Raw genomic sequence first — 16,563 nt, 5'->3', positions numbered from 1 at the left:
AAGCGTTGACCTGAGAAGATGAGGGAGCTGTCCTCCAGTCCTGGCGCTGTTTCTGTGAAATTGGAGGACTTCTACTCTATAAAATGTACACTGGCCATGCTGGTCCTACTAATCCTTTGGTTCTCCAGCACGGACTACAGCACAAGGAGCTGTCCACGAGTGCTGATTCTATGTCTGGTCCTTCAAGGACTACTACTCTTAGAATGTACTTTGGTCATGTTGCTTCTAATCCTATGGTTCTCCAGTGCTGACCTCAGAAGATGAAGGATGAGCTGTCCATCAGTCCTGATGCTGAACCCATCAGTGCCCTGCAGCTGAAGGACTACTACTCCTATAAAATGTTCTCTGGTCATCTTGCTGTTATCCTTTAGCTTTCCATTGTTGACCCGAAGAGGTGATGGAGCTGTCCACCAGTTCTGGTGCTAATTCTGTCAACGTCTGTCAATTTAAAGGGCATCTGTCAGCAGGTTTGTCCCTATGACACCGACTGACCTGTTCCATGGGCACTCGGCAGCAGAAGACATCTGTGTTGGTCCCATGTTCATATGTGTATGCAAATGAGCCTCTAGGAGCAACGGGGGCATTACCACTACACCTAGAGGCTCTGCTCTCTCTGCAACTGCTGCCTTCTCTGCACTTTGTGTGACAGGGCCAGGTGTCATGACGATTTCACTGTCTGCAGACAGATGCCCATTAATGACCACTTCTCCTACAATGATCCCTGACCATACTGCTTCTAATCCTTTAGCTTTCAATTGTTGACCTGAGGAGCTAAAGGAACTGTCCTCTGGTGCTGATTTGGTCAATATGTGGCAATTGAAGGACTACTACTCCTAAAATGACCCCATACCACGTGGTTCTAATCTTGAGGAGTTGAGGTCCTCCAGTACTGGTTCTCATTCATTCAGTGCCCTATCGGAAGACTACTACTCCTAGAATGTCCTTTGGCCATGCTAATTCCTTGTGCGGAGCTGAGGAGATGATGAGGGAGCTGTCCACCAGTACTGGTTCTGATTCATTCAGTGCCCTATTGGAAGACTACTACTCCTAGAATCTACTTTGGCCATGCTAATCCCTTTCTACAGAGCTGAGGAGATGATGAGGGAGCTGTCCACCAGTACTGGTTCTGATTCATTCAGTGCCGTGATATTGGAAGACTACTACTCCTAGAATCTCCTTTGGCCATGCTAATCCCTTGTGCGGAGCCGAGGAGATGATGAGGGAGCTGTCCACCAGTACTGGTTCTGATTCATTCAGTGCCCTATTGGAAGACTACTACTCCTAGAATCTACTTTGGCCATGCTAATCCCTTTCTACAGAGCTGAGGAGATGATGAGGGAGCTGTCCACCAGTACTGGTTCTGATTCATTCAGTGCCGTGATATTGGAAGACTACTACTCCTAGAATCTCCTTTGGCCATGCTAATCCCTTGTGCGGAGCCGAGGAGATGATGAGGGAGCTGTCCACCAGTACTGGTTCTGATTCATTCAGTGCCCTATTGGAAGACTACTACTCCTAGAATCTCCTTTGGCCATGCTAATCCCTTGTGCAGAGCTGAGGAGATGATGAGGGAGCTGTCCACCAGTACTGGTGTTGATTCGTTCATTGCCCTGATATAAGAAGACTACTACTCCTAGAATTTCCTTTGGCCGTGCTAATCCCTTGGTTCTCCAGTGCGGAGATGATGAGGGAGCTGTCCACCAGTACTGGTGTTGATTTGTTCATTGCCCTGATATCGGAAGACTACTACTCCTAGAATGTCCTTTGGCTATGCTAATCCCTTGGTTCTCCAGTGCGGAGATGATGAGGGAGCTGTCCACCAGGGCTTGGTCCAGAGGGTCTCCGTCTTCTCTGTGGACTGCTGCAGGACGCCTCGGGCAGAAAGTGCATGAAGCTGCAGCAGATTCCTGCCTCAATGTCCATCCCTCCTAAAGCTCTCACCCCGGGCTGTAAGAATAGGCTGGGCTCCTCATTTCCAGGGCAGATAATAACGCTTGAGGGAGGGGGAGGGGAGGAGAGTTATAATGATTCAGCTTCACTCCTCAAGTGCCAACAATCCATAATCAACGCAAAGAAAACAATGACTATTATATGCAAATGAGCCACCTAAAACTACAGCAAAGGTTAACGCCAACACCCTGGCCCCTATGCCCATTGGGGGCAAGATTTTGTCTGGGTCCCATCTGGCTGCACGCTTCCTGTTCCCTCCCCCCCCCTCCCCCCTCCTAAAACTCCTATTGATTCAGCTCTTGGGTGAAGAATCACCTTCAGCTGTCAGACCCCACATAGCAGCACCCTGCAGGACTGGCATCTCTGCTAACCGGGCACCCAGACACCCGCCTTATAACCCCTGGCATCTCCCCCCTCACCAGCACATCAGTGGGGGCAGGAGAGGGAGGGGGCTTCAGCTTGTAGGTGGGAGAGAGCTGCACCTTTCCCATAAGACACAAGGAGGTGTATGTTTGCTTGAGCGGCGGCGCAGCATCCTTCAGCAGACTGCACAGCCGGGAGCAGATCTGCTCCATCTCCCTGGATACAGAGAAGAGCCCTGTCTGGGGTAGATCTGCAGGGCAGGATGCGGGCGCTGGATGCCATCTCCTCCGTCGTCCTACTGTTCCTGGCTGCTGTGAGAGGTGAGGACTGCTGCAGTGACGGATGTGTGGGCATCACATACATGGCTCCCCTATAGCATACATAGGGGAAGAGATGTCCGACGATGTGCACCGCCGTCTGCTGCAGGCTGCATCGGGACCTGAGATCCATATGGATGGGGGGCAGGAAGAAAAAAAAGATTTGGCATAGTGGGGCTCTAGGGGCACGTACAGGGGCAGGCAGGGTATATAGGGGCATGTGTAGGGGCAGGCAGGGTATTTATGGGAATGTGTAGGGGCAGGCAGGGTATATAGGGGCATGTGTAGGGGCAGGCAGGGTATATAGGGGCATGTGTAGGGGCAGGCAGGGTATATGGGGGCATGTGTAGGGGCAGGCAGGGTATTTACGGGAATGTGTAGGGGCAGGCAGGGTATTTATGGTCTGTCATGTAGATGAAGGAAGGGCCAGTGTCGTCTATTGTCTCCGTCTGTGTGCGTTCTGCTGCACGCCTCATTCCTGTTGGGTTGGTGGAGGAAACATTACTGTGTGCAGAACATACAGAGCCTGCGGTGACTACACGGGGGCGCCTATAGATGCATGTACAGAGGGTCGGCGGCTGCCATGTCGTCGCAAACCAGCCCCGCACTCTGCGTGGTTGGCTGCATGTGGTTGCTGGGGGAGGCCTGAGCGCGGCGAGCAGAGGGTTAACCGCGGCTGTGTACGCCAGGAGCAGACGGTGTAACGTGCCCGTCTCACTCGTCCCGTCTCCAAGGAGCTGGGTTATCTTGTAGGATTCCATTATGTTCGGGGGGGGAGACATTTAATCAGGGTCACCCCGAATCTGTCACCTCAATCACATCCTGATTGCTCAGTCATGTTCTCGCCCCCTCCTTCCCTGCTGCCATTAGACCCTCTGCTGTGGCCCCCGCTCCTCATGGACTCCGCAATATTATCTGCTCTTCTTCATGATGTTCCATTGTATTATATCAGATAATGGCAGGAAAGTATGAGATACACCTGCACACCCCAGAATATCCATCTATCTATCTATCCATCTATCTATCTATCATCTATCTATCTATCTATCTCTAATATCTCTCTATCTATCTATCTATCTATCTATCTATCTATCTATCTATCTATCTATCTATCTATCTATCTATCTATCTATCATCTATCCCATATCTATCTATCTCATATCTATCTATCATCTATCTATCTATCTATCTATCTCATATCTATCTATCATCTATCTATCTCATATCTATCTATCTATCTATCTATCTATTTATCTATTATCTATCTATCTATCTCATATCTATCTGTCTATCTATCTATCTATTATCCATCTATCTATCTATCTATCTATCTATCTCATATCTATCTATCTCCTATCTATCTATCTATCTATCTATTATCCATCTATCTATCTATTATCTATCTATTATCTATCTATCATCTATCTATCTCTAATATCTATCTATCTATCTCTAATATCTATCATCTATCTATCTATTTATCAATCAAATAAATAAATAAATTAAAAAAGCTTTATTTTCAGGTCTAAATGACTGTATACATTAGTATTGCCAAAGCATGTGGGGAATAGAGGGTTGAGAAATGGGGACACACCCGGGGTCGGTGTACAGGAGTCCGTGGAGTATCATGACGGGGGTGAGGGGTGCGGACACACTCCGGGTCAGGGTATCGGAGTCCATGGCATATCAGGCTCCTCTCAGTCTGTGGCAGGCACTGACATATTGTGCTGCTGTGTCCACAGCAGGATCGGCAGCTTCTCTTCCTCCTCCATGGAGCTGAAGTCCGGGCAGAGATCAGACAGTCTCCTAAAGTGGATGTCCCTCACTGCTGAGTATTTGGGACAGTATATCAGGAAGTGGCCTCTCTATCTATCTATCTAAAAAAACAAAAAAGTAACAGCAGTTGTGAAGATCGGGTGCAATCCCTCGTGAACTTTAGGCAACAGAGGCCATAAATAATCTCCAAAAGACAGCACTCCAACGTAGATAAAGGGTGTCAGACCCGATTATTCCTCTATCTATGTTCTTAGCTGTATCTGTCTTTGGGAAAGCGGAGTGATAACCAATATGGCTGCCCTCCCAGTTCATAAATGGGTTGTTGCTCACTTTTCCTGAATTACACTTTTCTCACAGTTGGATTCGTTGCAATTCGCCGTTTCTGGCATAAACCGGGACTACGAGGCCTGAGAAGTCATCCCCCCAGCTCCAGGAGGTCACTGGGGTCGGTCAGTTACTCGCTGATGATATGACCCGGTGCAGCACCTAGGACCACTTCTGGTCCTGGTGAATTATAGACCATAATATTGGGCCCCTCAGGCAGCAGGGCCCCAATGTGGCTCCTTCCTCTGCATCCCATAAAGGCACACCCATGACTGAACATGGTATTGGAATTTAAATGGCAGTAGAGGAGTGGGAGGAGTTCAACATAGCAGCCAATCAGATTGCAGCTTACAGTCTTCCAATGTAGGTTAGGAAATGAAAGCTGCACTATAATTGGTCGCTATGGGCCACTATTGTTCTGTATTTACATAAAAGTAGACGAGTTGGAGGAGATTTTCCATAGCAACCAATCAGATTCCAGCTTACATTCTTCCGATAAAGGTTAAAAAAATTAAAGCTGCACAATAATTGGTTGCTATGGGCCACAATCGTGCTGGATGTGTGTGGAAGCAGAGGAGTGTTCCCATAGCAACAAATCAGTTTACATCTTATATTCTCTCAATGCAGATTAGAAAATTAAAGCTGCAGTATGATTAGGTGCTATTAGCCACTAATATGCTGGATTTATATGGAATCAGAGGTGCGAGAGGAGTTTCCCATAGCAACCAGATTCCAGCATACATTCTCTCAGTGCAGAATGAAAGCTGCTGTATGATTGGTTGCTATGGTCTCCTAATATATTGTATTTACATGGAAGTAGAGGTGTGGAAGGAGCTTCCTCATAGCAACCAATCAGATTCCATCTTATATTTTCTCTATGCAGGGTAGAAAATGAAAGCTGCAATATGATTGGTTGCTATGGGGGGGCAGAGGTGTGAGGGGAGTTTTCTATAGCAACCAATCAGATTCCAGCATACATTCTCTTAGTCAAGGTTGGAAAATGAAAGCTGCGATATGATTGGTTGTTGTTTTACACCAGCGGTCAGGTATGTTTGTAGTGGATTTATGCTGTTTTTGCGTTGCTTCCTCAGGGCTGCCCCTACTGGACGATGAAGCGACAGAAGCATCAGATTTGCTGCAGACGAATCCCCCAGGACGCTCGGACCCCGTGTCTCTCGAGCAGCTGGTACACCAGGCCGTCATGAAGAAGGACTTCCTGGGGCAGGACGGCTTCTTTACGGGTGAGACTCATGGCCACCAATCATATCACAGAACTAGACAACAGTGCGCTAGAGTCTGATTGGTTGCTAAGGGCAACGGCGCTGCCTAAAATTTCCACTAGTCCCTTAAATATCCCTCTGTGCCGATTGTGATTCCTTTCCTCCTATAATATGGGCGACGGTCTTTCCTATAACCCTAGATACCCCACAGTGACGCAGTGCGGGCCGCCATTTTGTAGGCGGAACCAGTATACAGTAATATCATTGCTTCAGTTCACACAAGAAGGCCCATTGTGATGGTTTGGAGATACGAGTGACATTCCTCGACACCGCTGTCGGATTGTCACCGCACTTCCCTCTCAGTTATCATTTTGCTCACGAATAGAATTCCAGAACGGCAGTGAAGACTGGAATTAGGAGATGCCAGGCGGGGTCTGCTCTGGGTTACACCTGTATGGTGGTCATTAGTGGTTGTCGCCCGTCTTCTGTCACCCATGTAGGAGATCAGGATAAGATAGCGCTGCCACATAACGTTATGGCAGTGATCGTTCTGGACTGTCAGATGCCGGATTAATGGGCCGGTGCTGTATATGATGAGCTGGGAATTTGCCTGTGTCATGGCTGGTGACTCCCGGGGAATCAATATTCCATATTGTAATGAATATTAATAAAGCGGTGCCGCAGTGATTCTAGACGGTGCTGCTCCGAGTCCAGAAGAGGATTAGAATAATTGATCCGGATCCGTCCAGAGCGCTGCACTACGGGCTCTCATTTACCTTGGAAAGATTTATGGGCTCCAGTAGAGCAGATCAGGGGGGTGCGGAGCCCCATCGCTCTCCATGGCCCCCCCACTAGCTCGTTCTGACTGATGGTCTACAGTGCAGCGCCCCCAATAGATAATGTCGGGCCTGTGTAGCCTGTGGATCTGAGCAGGTGGTGTGTGACTGACAGGCTTACAGACTATGCAGAATGTTAAAAAACTCTGTCATCTATGACATTATATGTTATGCTCCAGACACCTCCAGAGCTGCATTCCTAGTTCTTAGTCTCCAGTCACCCCCAGAGCTGCACTTACAGATCCTATACTTCACTCAACTCCAAAGCTGCATTAATGATTCTTATTCCTCAGTCACCTCCAGTGCTGTATTTACGATTATTAAACTCCAGTCACCTCCAGAGCTGAATTTCTAGTTTTTTAGTCTCCAGTTACCTCCAGAGCTGCACTCACAGTTACTATACTCCACTCACATCTAAAGCTGCATTCACTGTTCTTGTTCCTCAGTCCCCTCTAGTGCTGTATTTACAATGATTATACTCCAGTCACCTCCAGAGCTGCATTCCTAGTTTTTAGTCTCCAGTCACCCCCAGAGCTGTGCTCACAGTTCCTATACTCCACTCACATCTAAAGCTGCATTCACGGTTCTTATTCCTCAGCCCCCTCTAGTGCTGTATTTACAATTATTATACTCCAGTCACCTCCAGAGCTGCATTCCTAGTTCTTATTCCTCAGTCACCTCTATTGCTGTATTTACAGTTGTTAAATTCTACCCACCTCCAGAGCTGCATTCCCAGATCTTATTCTGCAGTCACCTCCAGTGCTGTATTTACGATTATTATACTCCATTCACCTCCAGAGCTGAATTCCTAGTTTTTTAGTCTCCAGTCACCTCCAGAGCTGCACTCACAGTTACTATACTCCACTCACATCTAAAGCTGCATTCACAGTTCTTATTCCTCAGCCCCCTCTAGTGCTGTATTTACAATGATTATACTCGTCACCTCCAGATCTGCATTCCTAGTTTTTAGTCTCCAGTCACCTCCAGAGCTGCACTCACAGTTCCTATACTCCACTCACATCTAAAGCTGCATTCACGGTTCTTATTCCTCAGCCCCATCTAGTGCTGTATTTACAATTATTATACTCCAGTCACCTCCAGAGCTGCATTCCTAGTTCTTATTCCTCAGTCACCTCTATTGCTGTATTTACAGTTGTTAAATTCTACCCACCTCCAGAGCTGCATTCCCAGATCTTATTCTTCAGTCACATTCAGTGCTGTTTTTGCCTGCAGTGTTAATAGTGGCCACTAGATGTCTCTGTAGCACCACAGGTTATGGCCTCTTGCCCACGAATCCGTGACCCATTGACTTGAATGGGTCCGCAATCACGGAGATGCGGAACGGAAGCACGGATCGGAACCCGGCGGAAGAACTACGGAGTGCTTCTGTGGTGTTTCTGCCCCTGTTCAAGTTGAATGGGTCTCGATCCGTCACGGCCACCGCACGGATGTTGCAGTCCCCAATGCACGGGACGGATGCACAACGTTCGTGTGCAAGAGGCCTATGAATAAGGTCTGTAAGCAGGAGGTGAGTCAGTGTGTGGCTGGAGGCAGGAGTCCTCTGTGGTGAGGAGACGGAGGCCACAAGCATGGAGGGGTTCACAAGGTGCGGGCTGGCAGAAGGGGGCCCCATGAGGTGAGTGCTGCCCCCCGTTTAGCCCTGGTGAGACACTTGAGGATGTAAGATAGACTGTTGAGGGGAGTAATGGGTGACATGTACACAACACGGTCAGTGACCCCCAGGAGAAGATGGCCGCCTAGCTAGTTGCTGTGGTGAGGCCCAGGAGCGACTGAGTCTGTGCAGTGAGCGACGCCTGCGCAGCCGCCATGCCAGGCGATGGATAGAGCTAGTGCTAGAAGGGGTGTGCGGCCAGGTAGTCACCGGTGTGGTCCTTATGAGAATGAATAAGCCTAGGAACGTGGTGGGCTTGAGTGGAGGACTCACAAGATACGAGCTACGTAGTGAGGCCACGCTGATGAAGCCTCTCTCACCCTGCGCAAGCCCTGAGCTCACAGAGAGGTGTATGCTGGAAACAGGGGGCATCTGGCGGCACCAAGGCATACACACTAGTGGCTGGTGCAACCCCGAGGCAGGGTATGCTGTGGTAGGGTGAGAGCCGCAATCCTTCAGCGCAGTCAGACCACCATGCCTCAACCCAGGAAGTGAAGCAGAGACGGCCACCATTATGCTGGTGTGCCTCTCCCTGAGAAGAATCAAAGGGATGGTTGACGTGTATCACCTCATGCCGGCAACATCTTCAACAGGGTCCAACCAGTCAGCCAACCCCACATCACACATTCACAATTCTGATTCTCCATTGACCTTCAGAGCTGCATTCATAAGTCTTATTCCCCAGTCACCTCCAGAGCTGCATTCACAAGTTGTATTGCCCAGTCACCTCCAGAGCTGCATTCACAAGTCTTATTCCCCAGTCACCTCCAGAGCTGCATTCACAAGTTGTATTCCCCAGTCATCTCCAGAGATGCCTCCACAAGTCGTATTCCCCAGTCACCTCCAGAGCTGCATTCACAAGTCTTATTCCCCACTCATCTCCAGAGCTGCATTTACAAGTCTTATTCCTCAGTCACCTCCAGAGCTGCATTCACCAGTCTTATTCCCCAGTCACCTCCAGAGCTGCATTTACAAGTCTTATTCCCCAGTCACCTCCAGAGCGGCATTCACAAGTCTTATTCCCCAGTCACCTCCAGAGCTGCATTCACAAGTCTTATTCCCCAGTCACCTCCAGAGCTGCATTCACAAGTTGTATTCCCCAGTCATCTCCAGAGATGCCTCCACAAGTCGTATTCCCCAGTCACCTCCAGAGCTGCATTCACAAGTCTTATTCCCCACTCATCTCCAGAGCTGCATTTACAAGTCTTATTCCTCAGTCACCTCCAGAGCTGCATTCACCAGTCTTATTTCCCAGTCACCTCCAGAGCTGCATTTACAAGTCTTATTCCCCAGTCACCTCCAGAGCCGCATTCACAAGTCTTATTCCCCAGTCACCTCCAGAGCTGCATTCACAAGTCTTATTCCCCAGTCACCTCCAGAGCTGCATTCACAAGTTGTATTCCCCAGTCATCTCCAGAGATGCCTCCACAAGTCGTATTCCCCAGTCACCTCCAGAGCCGCATTCACAAGTCTTATTCCCCAGTCACCTCCAGAGCTGCATTCACAAGTCTTATTCCCCAGTCACCTCCAGAGCTGCATTCACAAGTTGTATTCCCCAGTCACCTCCAGAGCTGCATTCACAAGTCTTATTCCCCACTCATCTCCAGAGCCGCATTTACAAGTCTTATTCCTCAGTCACCTCCAGAGCTGCATTCACCAGTCTTATTCCCCAGTCACCTCCAGAGCTGCATTTACAAGTCTTATTCCCCAGTCACCTCCAGAGCCGCATTCACAAGTCTTATTCCCCAGTCACCTCCAGAGCCGCATTCACAAGTCTTATTCCCCAGTCACCTCCAGAGCTGCATTTACAAGTCTTATTCCCCAGTCACCTCCAGAGCTGCATTTACAAGTCTTATTCCCCAGTCACCTCCAGAGCCGCATTCACAAGTCTTATTCCCCAGTCACCTCCAGAGCTGCAGTCACAAGTCAGATTCCCCAGTCACCTCCAGAGCTGCATCCATCTCACTTCCTGCTGCTGGCTTGATGTTGGTACAGAGCCTGCCCCGCTGCGGAAAATTGCAGGGGATATGGGGGCATATTTGTACCAACTGGCGCAGTATTTTTATGGTGTACATGCCAGAAAGTGGAGCACAGCTTTAGACATGACTAGAGTATAAGGATTGTAAATGCATCTTAGGATGTGACTGGAGTGTAAGAATTGAGAAAGCAGCCTTTTATTTTATTAGAATATTGAAAAAAATCTTCTCTGGATATAACTAAAGTATAAGGACCGGAAATTCTGATTTGATTGTGACTGGAGAATGAGGATCGTGGATACAGCTCTCGCTGTGACTGGAGCATAGCTCTGTGATGCTGCGGAGTGTTTATTGTGGGGCACTGTAAAGGTTTATAGCGCCATCTTGTTTCCTTATACTTTGGGTCTTATGTTTTTTTTTTTTTACAAAAAATGGATCGGACATGTCAGGTGATGTCACTGGTGGGAGGAGTTGTGACTACCAGGTCATTGACTTAAAGGGGTGTACAGGATTAGAAAAACACGGCTGCTTTCTCCAAAAAACAGCACCACCCCTGTCCACAGGTTTTTTGTTTCAGTAGTGTTTCCGTTCCTCTTCTGTTCCGTTTTTCCGTTTGGTTTCCGTTTGTGAAACCGCAAACGGAAACGGAAACATACAATAATGTTTACACAGTAAGTACATAAAAAACATTGGTCTGGGCATAACATTTTTAATAGATGACCCTGCAAAAACGGAACAGATACGGAAGACATAAGGATGCATTCCGTATGCGTTCCGTTTTTTTTGCGGAACCATTTACTTGGATGGAACCACCCAATGTGAGCTGTGGGCAATAATAGGACATGTTCTATCTATTTTCTTGAACGGAAATACGAAAAAAACTGAATGCAGGCGGCGTTCCTTCCGTTGTTTTTGCGGACCCATTGAAGTGAATGGTTCCTCATATGAAATCCGCAAAAACGGAACGGAAACGTAAAAAGAAAAAAATGGTCGTTTGCAGGAGGCCTAAAGCAAATGCAATGAAGCAAATGAGGCCACGCCCCCGTACCGCTAAACACGAGCATTTAAAGGCTCATCGTGAAGGAACCTTTTATCTTATATCGCATCCTACGTAAAAAGGAAACAACAAACCGCAGAGCTATGTGTCGCCATGGCTACCGCCTACAAGCAAATCATGTGTAGTCTGATTCCACAGCCGTGTGCTCTGCCTCCATGGAGACATCGGTCTGCGCAGAAGGCTTCAGGTAAAGCTGGGGGCGGCCCCCGGGAGGGCTGTCATGGCGGCCATATTGGATGGACACGACGACTTGAAGGGAGAGAGGAGAGAGGATGACTCCCGAATTTAAAGTGGGGGATTTTAGGGTTTTTGTGCAGCTCGATGTTTTCATCTACAGGGAAATATAAATGCATTAGAAACTTTTTTCGGAAGGGGGGGCAGTGTTTTTTTTTGCTATTTTTCCATCTTCTATAGAACTTGAAAAATAATAAAAAGTTAGAAAAGTCAGGGTATGTTCACACGGTGATGAGCGGCAGGGGCAATATTCGAATTTGCGATATTTCCCGAATATTCCTGATCTCGTTGTTATTTTCTTGATTGCGAAAATCGGCAATCGGAAAATTTGCGATACGAAAATTCTCGATCAGCACTACTCCTAAAGTCAAAGACATTGCAGCCTTCCCATTGGCCCTCAAGCAAGAAGCAGTGATGAAAAAAAATCTAGAATATTCGCGATTACGAAGATATAGCGCTATCTTCTAGATATTCGCGTATTCTCGAAGTGCCGATATTCACGATAAAAAATTCTCGATTTGAATATTCCCGATCAACACTACTCATACCGGTCGTGTACGGTGTTGAATCCGCCGCAGAAATCCGAGGCTGACCCTGCCGGTGCACACGCCGCGGATCTGCACGCGGACTCCGAATGATTCAGTGGGGCCGATCCACATGTGACCCCCCACGGAAACCACTGCAGGAGCTGTCAGGTCTGGGGGAAAAAAACACATGAACGTCCCCTTATAAAATGTAAAAGACAACAAAAACCCTTATAAATAAAACACCACAACATGGAAAACTTCTCAGGCTGGTTTTATACAGTTTGTGTTTTTTTTCCGTGCTTTGTGGCGTGTTTTTAATGCCGCCTCCAGACGTTATCTCTGAGTCTACGGGAATTATAAAACATGCCGCACACTTTTTTTTTTTACACTTTTTATACACGTCTTGGTTACGGTGTTATTCCCTCATTTGCTGCATTTTTGTGACATCCATTGATTTCTTGGTATGTTTTTGTCCTTGCTACGGAAGAAGTGACCCGATCAGAAGGGTTGGAAAAAGCAGCACAGAAAACTGCAGTGTATTAAAAAAAAACGCCACAAAAAGGCCTAAAAAACTGTCATAAAAATGTATAGATAAGAAGCAAAAAAAAACAAAAAAACAAAAACAAAAAAACGGTAACGGTAGGTACGGCAGGTACGACAGGTACGGTAGGTACGGTATGTACGGTAGGTACGGTAGGTACGGCAGGCACGGCAGGCACGGCAGGTACGGTATGTACGGTAGGTACGGCAGGTACGGTAGGTACGGCAGGCACGGCAGGTACGGTATGTACGGTAGGTACGGCAGGTACGGTAGGTACGGCAGGCACGGCAGGTACGGTATGTACGGTAGGTACGGCAGGTACGGCAGGTACGGTAGGTAAGGCAGGCACGGCAGGTACGGCAGGTACGGTAGGTACGGCAGGTTTTTGACAGGAAGGTTTTTTGCTTCTCCTTCTCCTAAAACCTGCCTCAAAACCTCAGTGTGAACCCAGCCTGATGCTCCCGCACCGGGCGCCGCTCTGAATCCCGCGTCCTGAAGGGTGTGATTGTTCCGGGAAAGGATCCGGCATCGATCCCTCCAGTGATGACGATCCTTATCTGCGTCTTCAGGTGGTCACGTAATTATAAAATCCATAGGTCAAACAGCGGGGGTCCCGGAGGATCGAGCGACGCAGATCCGCTCTGTGGACGAAGATGAATCGGAGCGGGGGATGGGAAAAGCAATCAGTCCGTTATATCCGTGTAATAGTGACCAAGCCATTGTATTCTGGTGTCAGCCATTCCAGGATGACAGCGCCGCGTCTGAGGCCTCATTCACACGTCAGTGTTCGGTCAGTGTTCAATCAGTGATTTTGAGCCAAACCCAGAACAGGCGCAGATCTATCCCTTCTACCTCATGTCTGCGAAGGCTCCAGTCCTGGTTTTGGCTCACAATCACTGACCGAACGCTGACGTGTGAATAAGGCCTTATACTCCAGTCACATCCAAAGCTGCAGTCACAATCCAGCAGGGTCTCTGTTAGCTCCAGGACTCCTGACTGCTGGATCGTTACCTGTGGTGCATTCTGGGATACAGTAGTCAGATATTTAGGACTCATTAGATAAAATGGGAAAATGCCCTGAGAGCGGTGGACCCCCGGGTTTAGGGGTCCGCGCCGCCCACCACAAACAGTCTACGGTGTTGGCTTTAGGATTATTGGCACTGTATGGCGGCACAGTTTACCGTATATCAACCGTATAGATCCATAACATACACTTTTATTTGACCCTGGATGGGGGGGTCCATAAGTCTTGATCTGACTCTGCCCACGATGCATCATTGCAGAAGAGTGAAGCCAGTAGAATTTTGGATACAGCTTTGAATGTGACTGGAGTAGAAGATCTGGTAATTACAAGAGAAGTGAATCCACTATATGGGTTATATTACTATACTTACCTTACGTATATTTTTTTCAGGTACGACCTCTGTCCCGACCCGGGCCGCCCCTGTGTCCCTGACCGACGATGCCCTGGCCCCTGCAGGGGTCAGCGAGACCTCCGGCGTCCTCACCACGGCCGTTGGGGGGACTTTCTCTCTTCCTCCACCACTCAGTACATTGACGCCTCCATCTCCAGCACCAACAGGAGGCCCAGGTATCTCTGCCGAAGGAGAAGAAGAGACCACGACCACCCTGATCACCACCACCACCGTGACCACCGTGCACAGCCCAGGTGAGGATGTTGAGTATGCTGGGGGTTGTAGTTTCGCGTCTGATCATGTTCTGATTTTCCGTCTCCTTCTCTCCAGTTCTCTGTAATAACAACATCTCGGAGCTGGAAGGCATCTTGGAGGCTCCGGAGTACTCCGGGGGAAGCTTCTTTGGAGGCCTGGACTGTACCTACAGCGTGTCCGTATACACGGGGTACGGAGTGGAGGTCCGGGTGAGTGTGCTCATTTACGGGGCCCCTGACTCATCCTCTTCTGTCAGGATCTAAAAGATTGTCGGGGTGACAACCAATATGGCCACCACAACAGCTCCACAGAGGTTGTCACTCTCTTTCACACAATCCTCCCTAGTTATTCAGTGACACGTCCCTCACACCGCAGAACTGGACAGGTTATTGCTTGTCACACAGCTTTCCCAGTAACAGATGGGACGTACGTGATTTCAGCTACTGATGGGGGACGACCCGGGGTTCACAGTGTCCGTCAGTCTGAGATTGAGATCAGTAACCAGCGAATGTTTCCAGGTGGAGAAGCTGAACCTGTCTAAGGAGGAGGCGCTGAGCGTGGAGGGCGTGGAGGAGGACCGCCGCTTCCTGCTGGCCAATGAGACGCTGATGGCTGAGGGTCAGGTGATCCGCAGTCCAACCAATCACATTGCAGTACGATTCCAGACTTACCGCACCACCAACCCTGGGGCATTTAAGTTGCGTTACCAAGGTAACCATATTAGGAATAATCGCTTCCCTGACCTTACATTAATGCATCATTATACATAGGAGCAGTATTATAGCAGTTATAGTCTTGTACATAGGAGCAGTATTATAGTGGTTATATTCTTGTACATAGGAGCAGTATTATAGTAGTTATATTCCTGTACATAGGAGCAGCATTATAGTAGTTATATTCTTGTACATAGGAGCGGTATTATAGTAGTTATATTCTTGTACATAGGAGCAGTATTATAGTAGTTATATTCTTGTACATAGGAGCAGTATTATAGTAGTTATATTCTTGTACATAGGAGCAGTATTATAGTAGTTATATTCTTGTACATAGGAGCAGTATTATAGTAGATATATTCTTGTACATAGGAGGCAGTATTATAGTAGTTATATTCTTGTACATAGGAGCAGTATTATAGTAGTTATATTCCTGTACATAGGAGGCAGTATTATAGTAGTTATATTCTTGTATATAGGTGCAGTATTATAGTAGTTATATTCTTGTACATAGGAGGCAGTATTATAGTAGTTATATTCTTGTACATAGGAGCAGTATTATAGTAGTTATATTCTTGTACATAGGAGCAGTATTATAGTAGTTATATTCTTGTACATAGGAGGCAGTATTATAGTAGTTATATTCTTGTACATAGGAGCAGTATTATAGTAGTTATATTCTCGTACATGGGAGCAGTATTATAGTAGTTATATTCTTGTACATAGGAGCAGTATTATAGTAGTTATATTCTTGTACATAGGAGGCAGTATTATAGTAGTTATATTCTTGTAGATAGGAGCAGTATTATAGTAGTTATATACTTGTACATAGGAGGCAGTATTATAGTAGTTATATTCTTGTACATAGGAGCAGTATTATAGTAGTTATATTCTTGTACATAGGAGCAGTATTATAGTAGTTATATTCTTGTACATAGGAGCAGTATTATAGTAGTTATATTCCTGTACATAGGAGCAGTATTATAGTAGTTATATTCCTGTACATAGGAGCAGTATTATAGTAGTTTTATTCTTGTACATAGGAGCGGTATTATAGTAGTTATATTCTTGTACATAGGAGGCAGTATTATAGTAGTTATATTCTTGTACATAGGAGCAGTATTATAGTAGTTATATTCCTGTACATAGGAGGCAGTATTATAGTAGTTATATTCTTGTACATAGGAGCAGTATTATAGCAGTTATATTATGGTACATATGAGCAGTATTATAGTAGTTATATTCTTGTACATAGGAGCAGTATTATAGTAGTTATATTCTTGTACATAGGAGGCAGTATTATAGTAGTTTTATTCTTGTACATAGGAGCAGTATTATAGTAGTTATATTCTTGTACATAGGAGCAGTATTATAGTAGTTATATTCT

At 47.0% G+C, this 16,563-nt stretch overlaps 1 protein-coding gene across 1 annotated transcript in view; it reads left to right on the top strand.

Moving 5' to 3' along the window:
* Window positions 1–2,575: 2,575 nt before the first annotated feature.
* The window catches only part of SEZ6L2 (seizure related 6 homolog like 2), a 42,654-nt gene continuing 28,666 nt past the window's right edge, over window positions 2,576–16,563 (top strand). The window contains exons 1-5 of the mRNA XM_044304616.1: window positions 2,576–2,633; window positions 5,822–5,971; window positions 14,208–14,462; window positions 14,539–14,672; window positions 14,982–15,174. Coding sequence (XP_044160551.1) covers window positions 2,576–2,633; window positions 5,822–5,971; window positions 14,208–14,462; window positions 14,539–14,672; window positions 14,982–15,174 — 790 coding nt within the window. The remainder of the gene's footprint in view (window positions 2,634–5,821; window positions 5,972–14,207; window positions 14,463–14,538; window positions 14,673–14,981; window positions 15,175–16,563) is intronic.

This window comes from Bufo gargarizans, chromosome 8 (genome assembly GCF_014858855.1).
Source record: "Bufo gargarizans isolate SCDJY-AF-19 chromosome 8, ASM1485885v1, whole genome shotgun sequence".
In the NCBI taxonomy this organism is placed as follows: Eukaryota; Metazoa; Chordata; class Amphibia; order Anura; family Bufonidae; genus Bufo; species Bufo gargarizans.
Note: the sequence above shows the minus strand (reverse complement) of the source record. Positions and strands in the feature narration are given on the sequence as shown.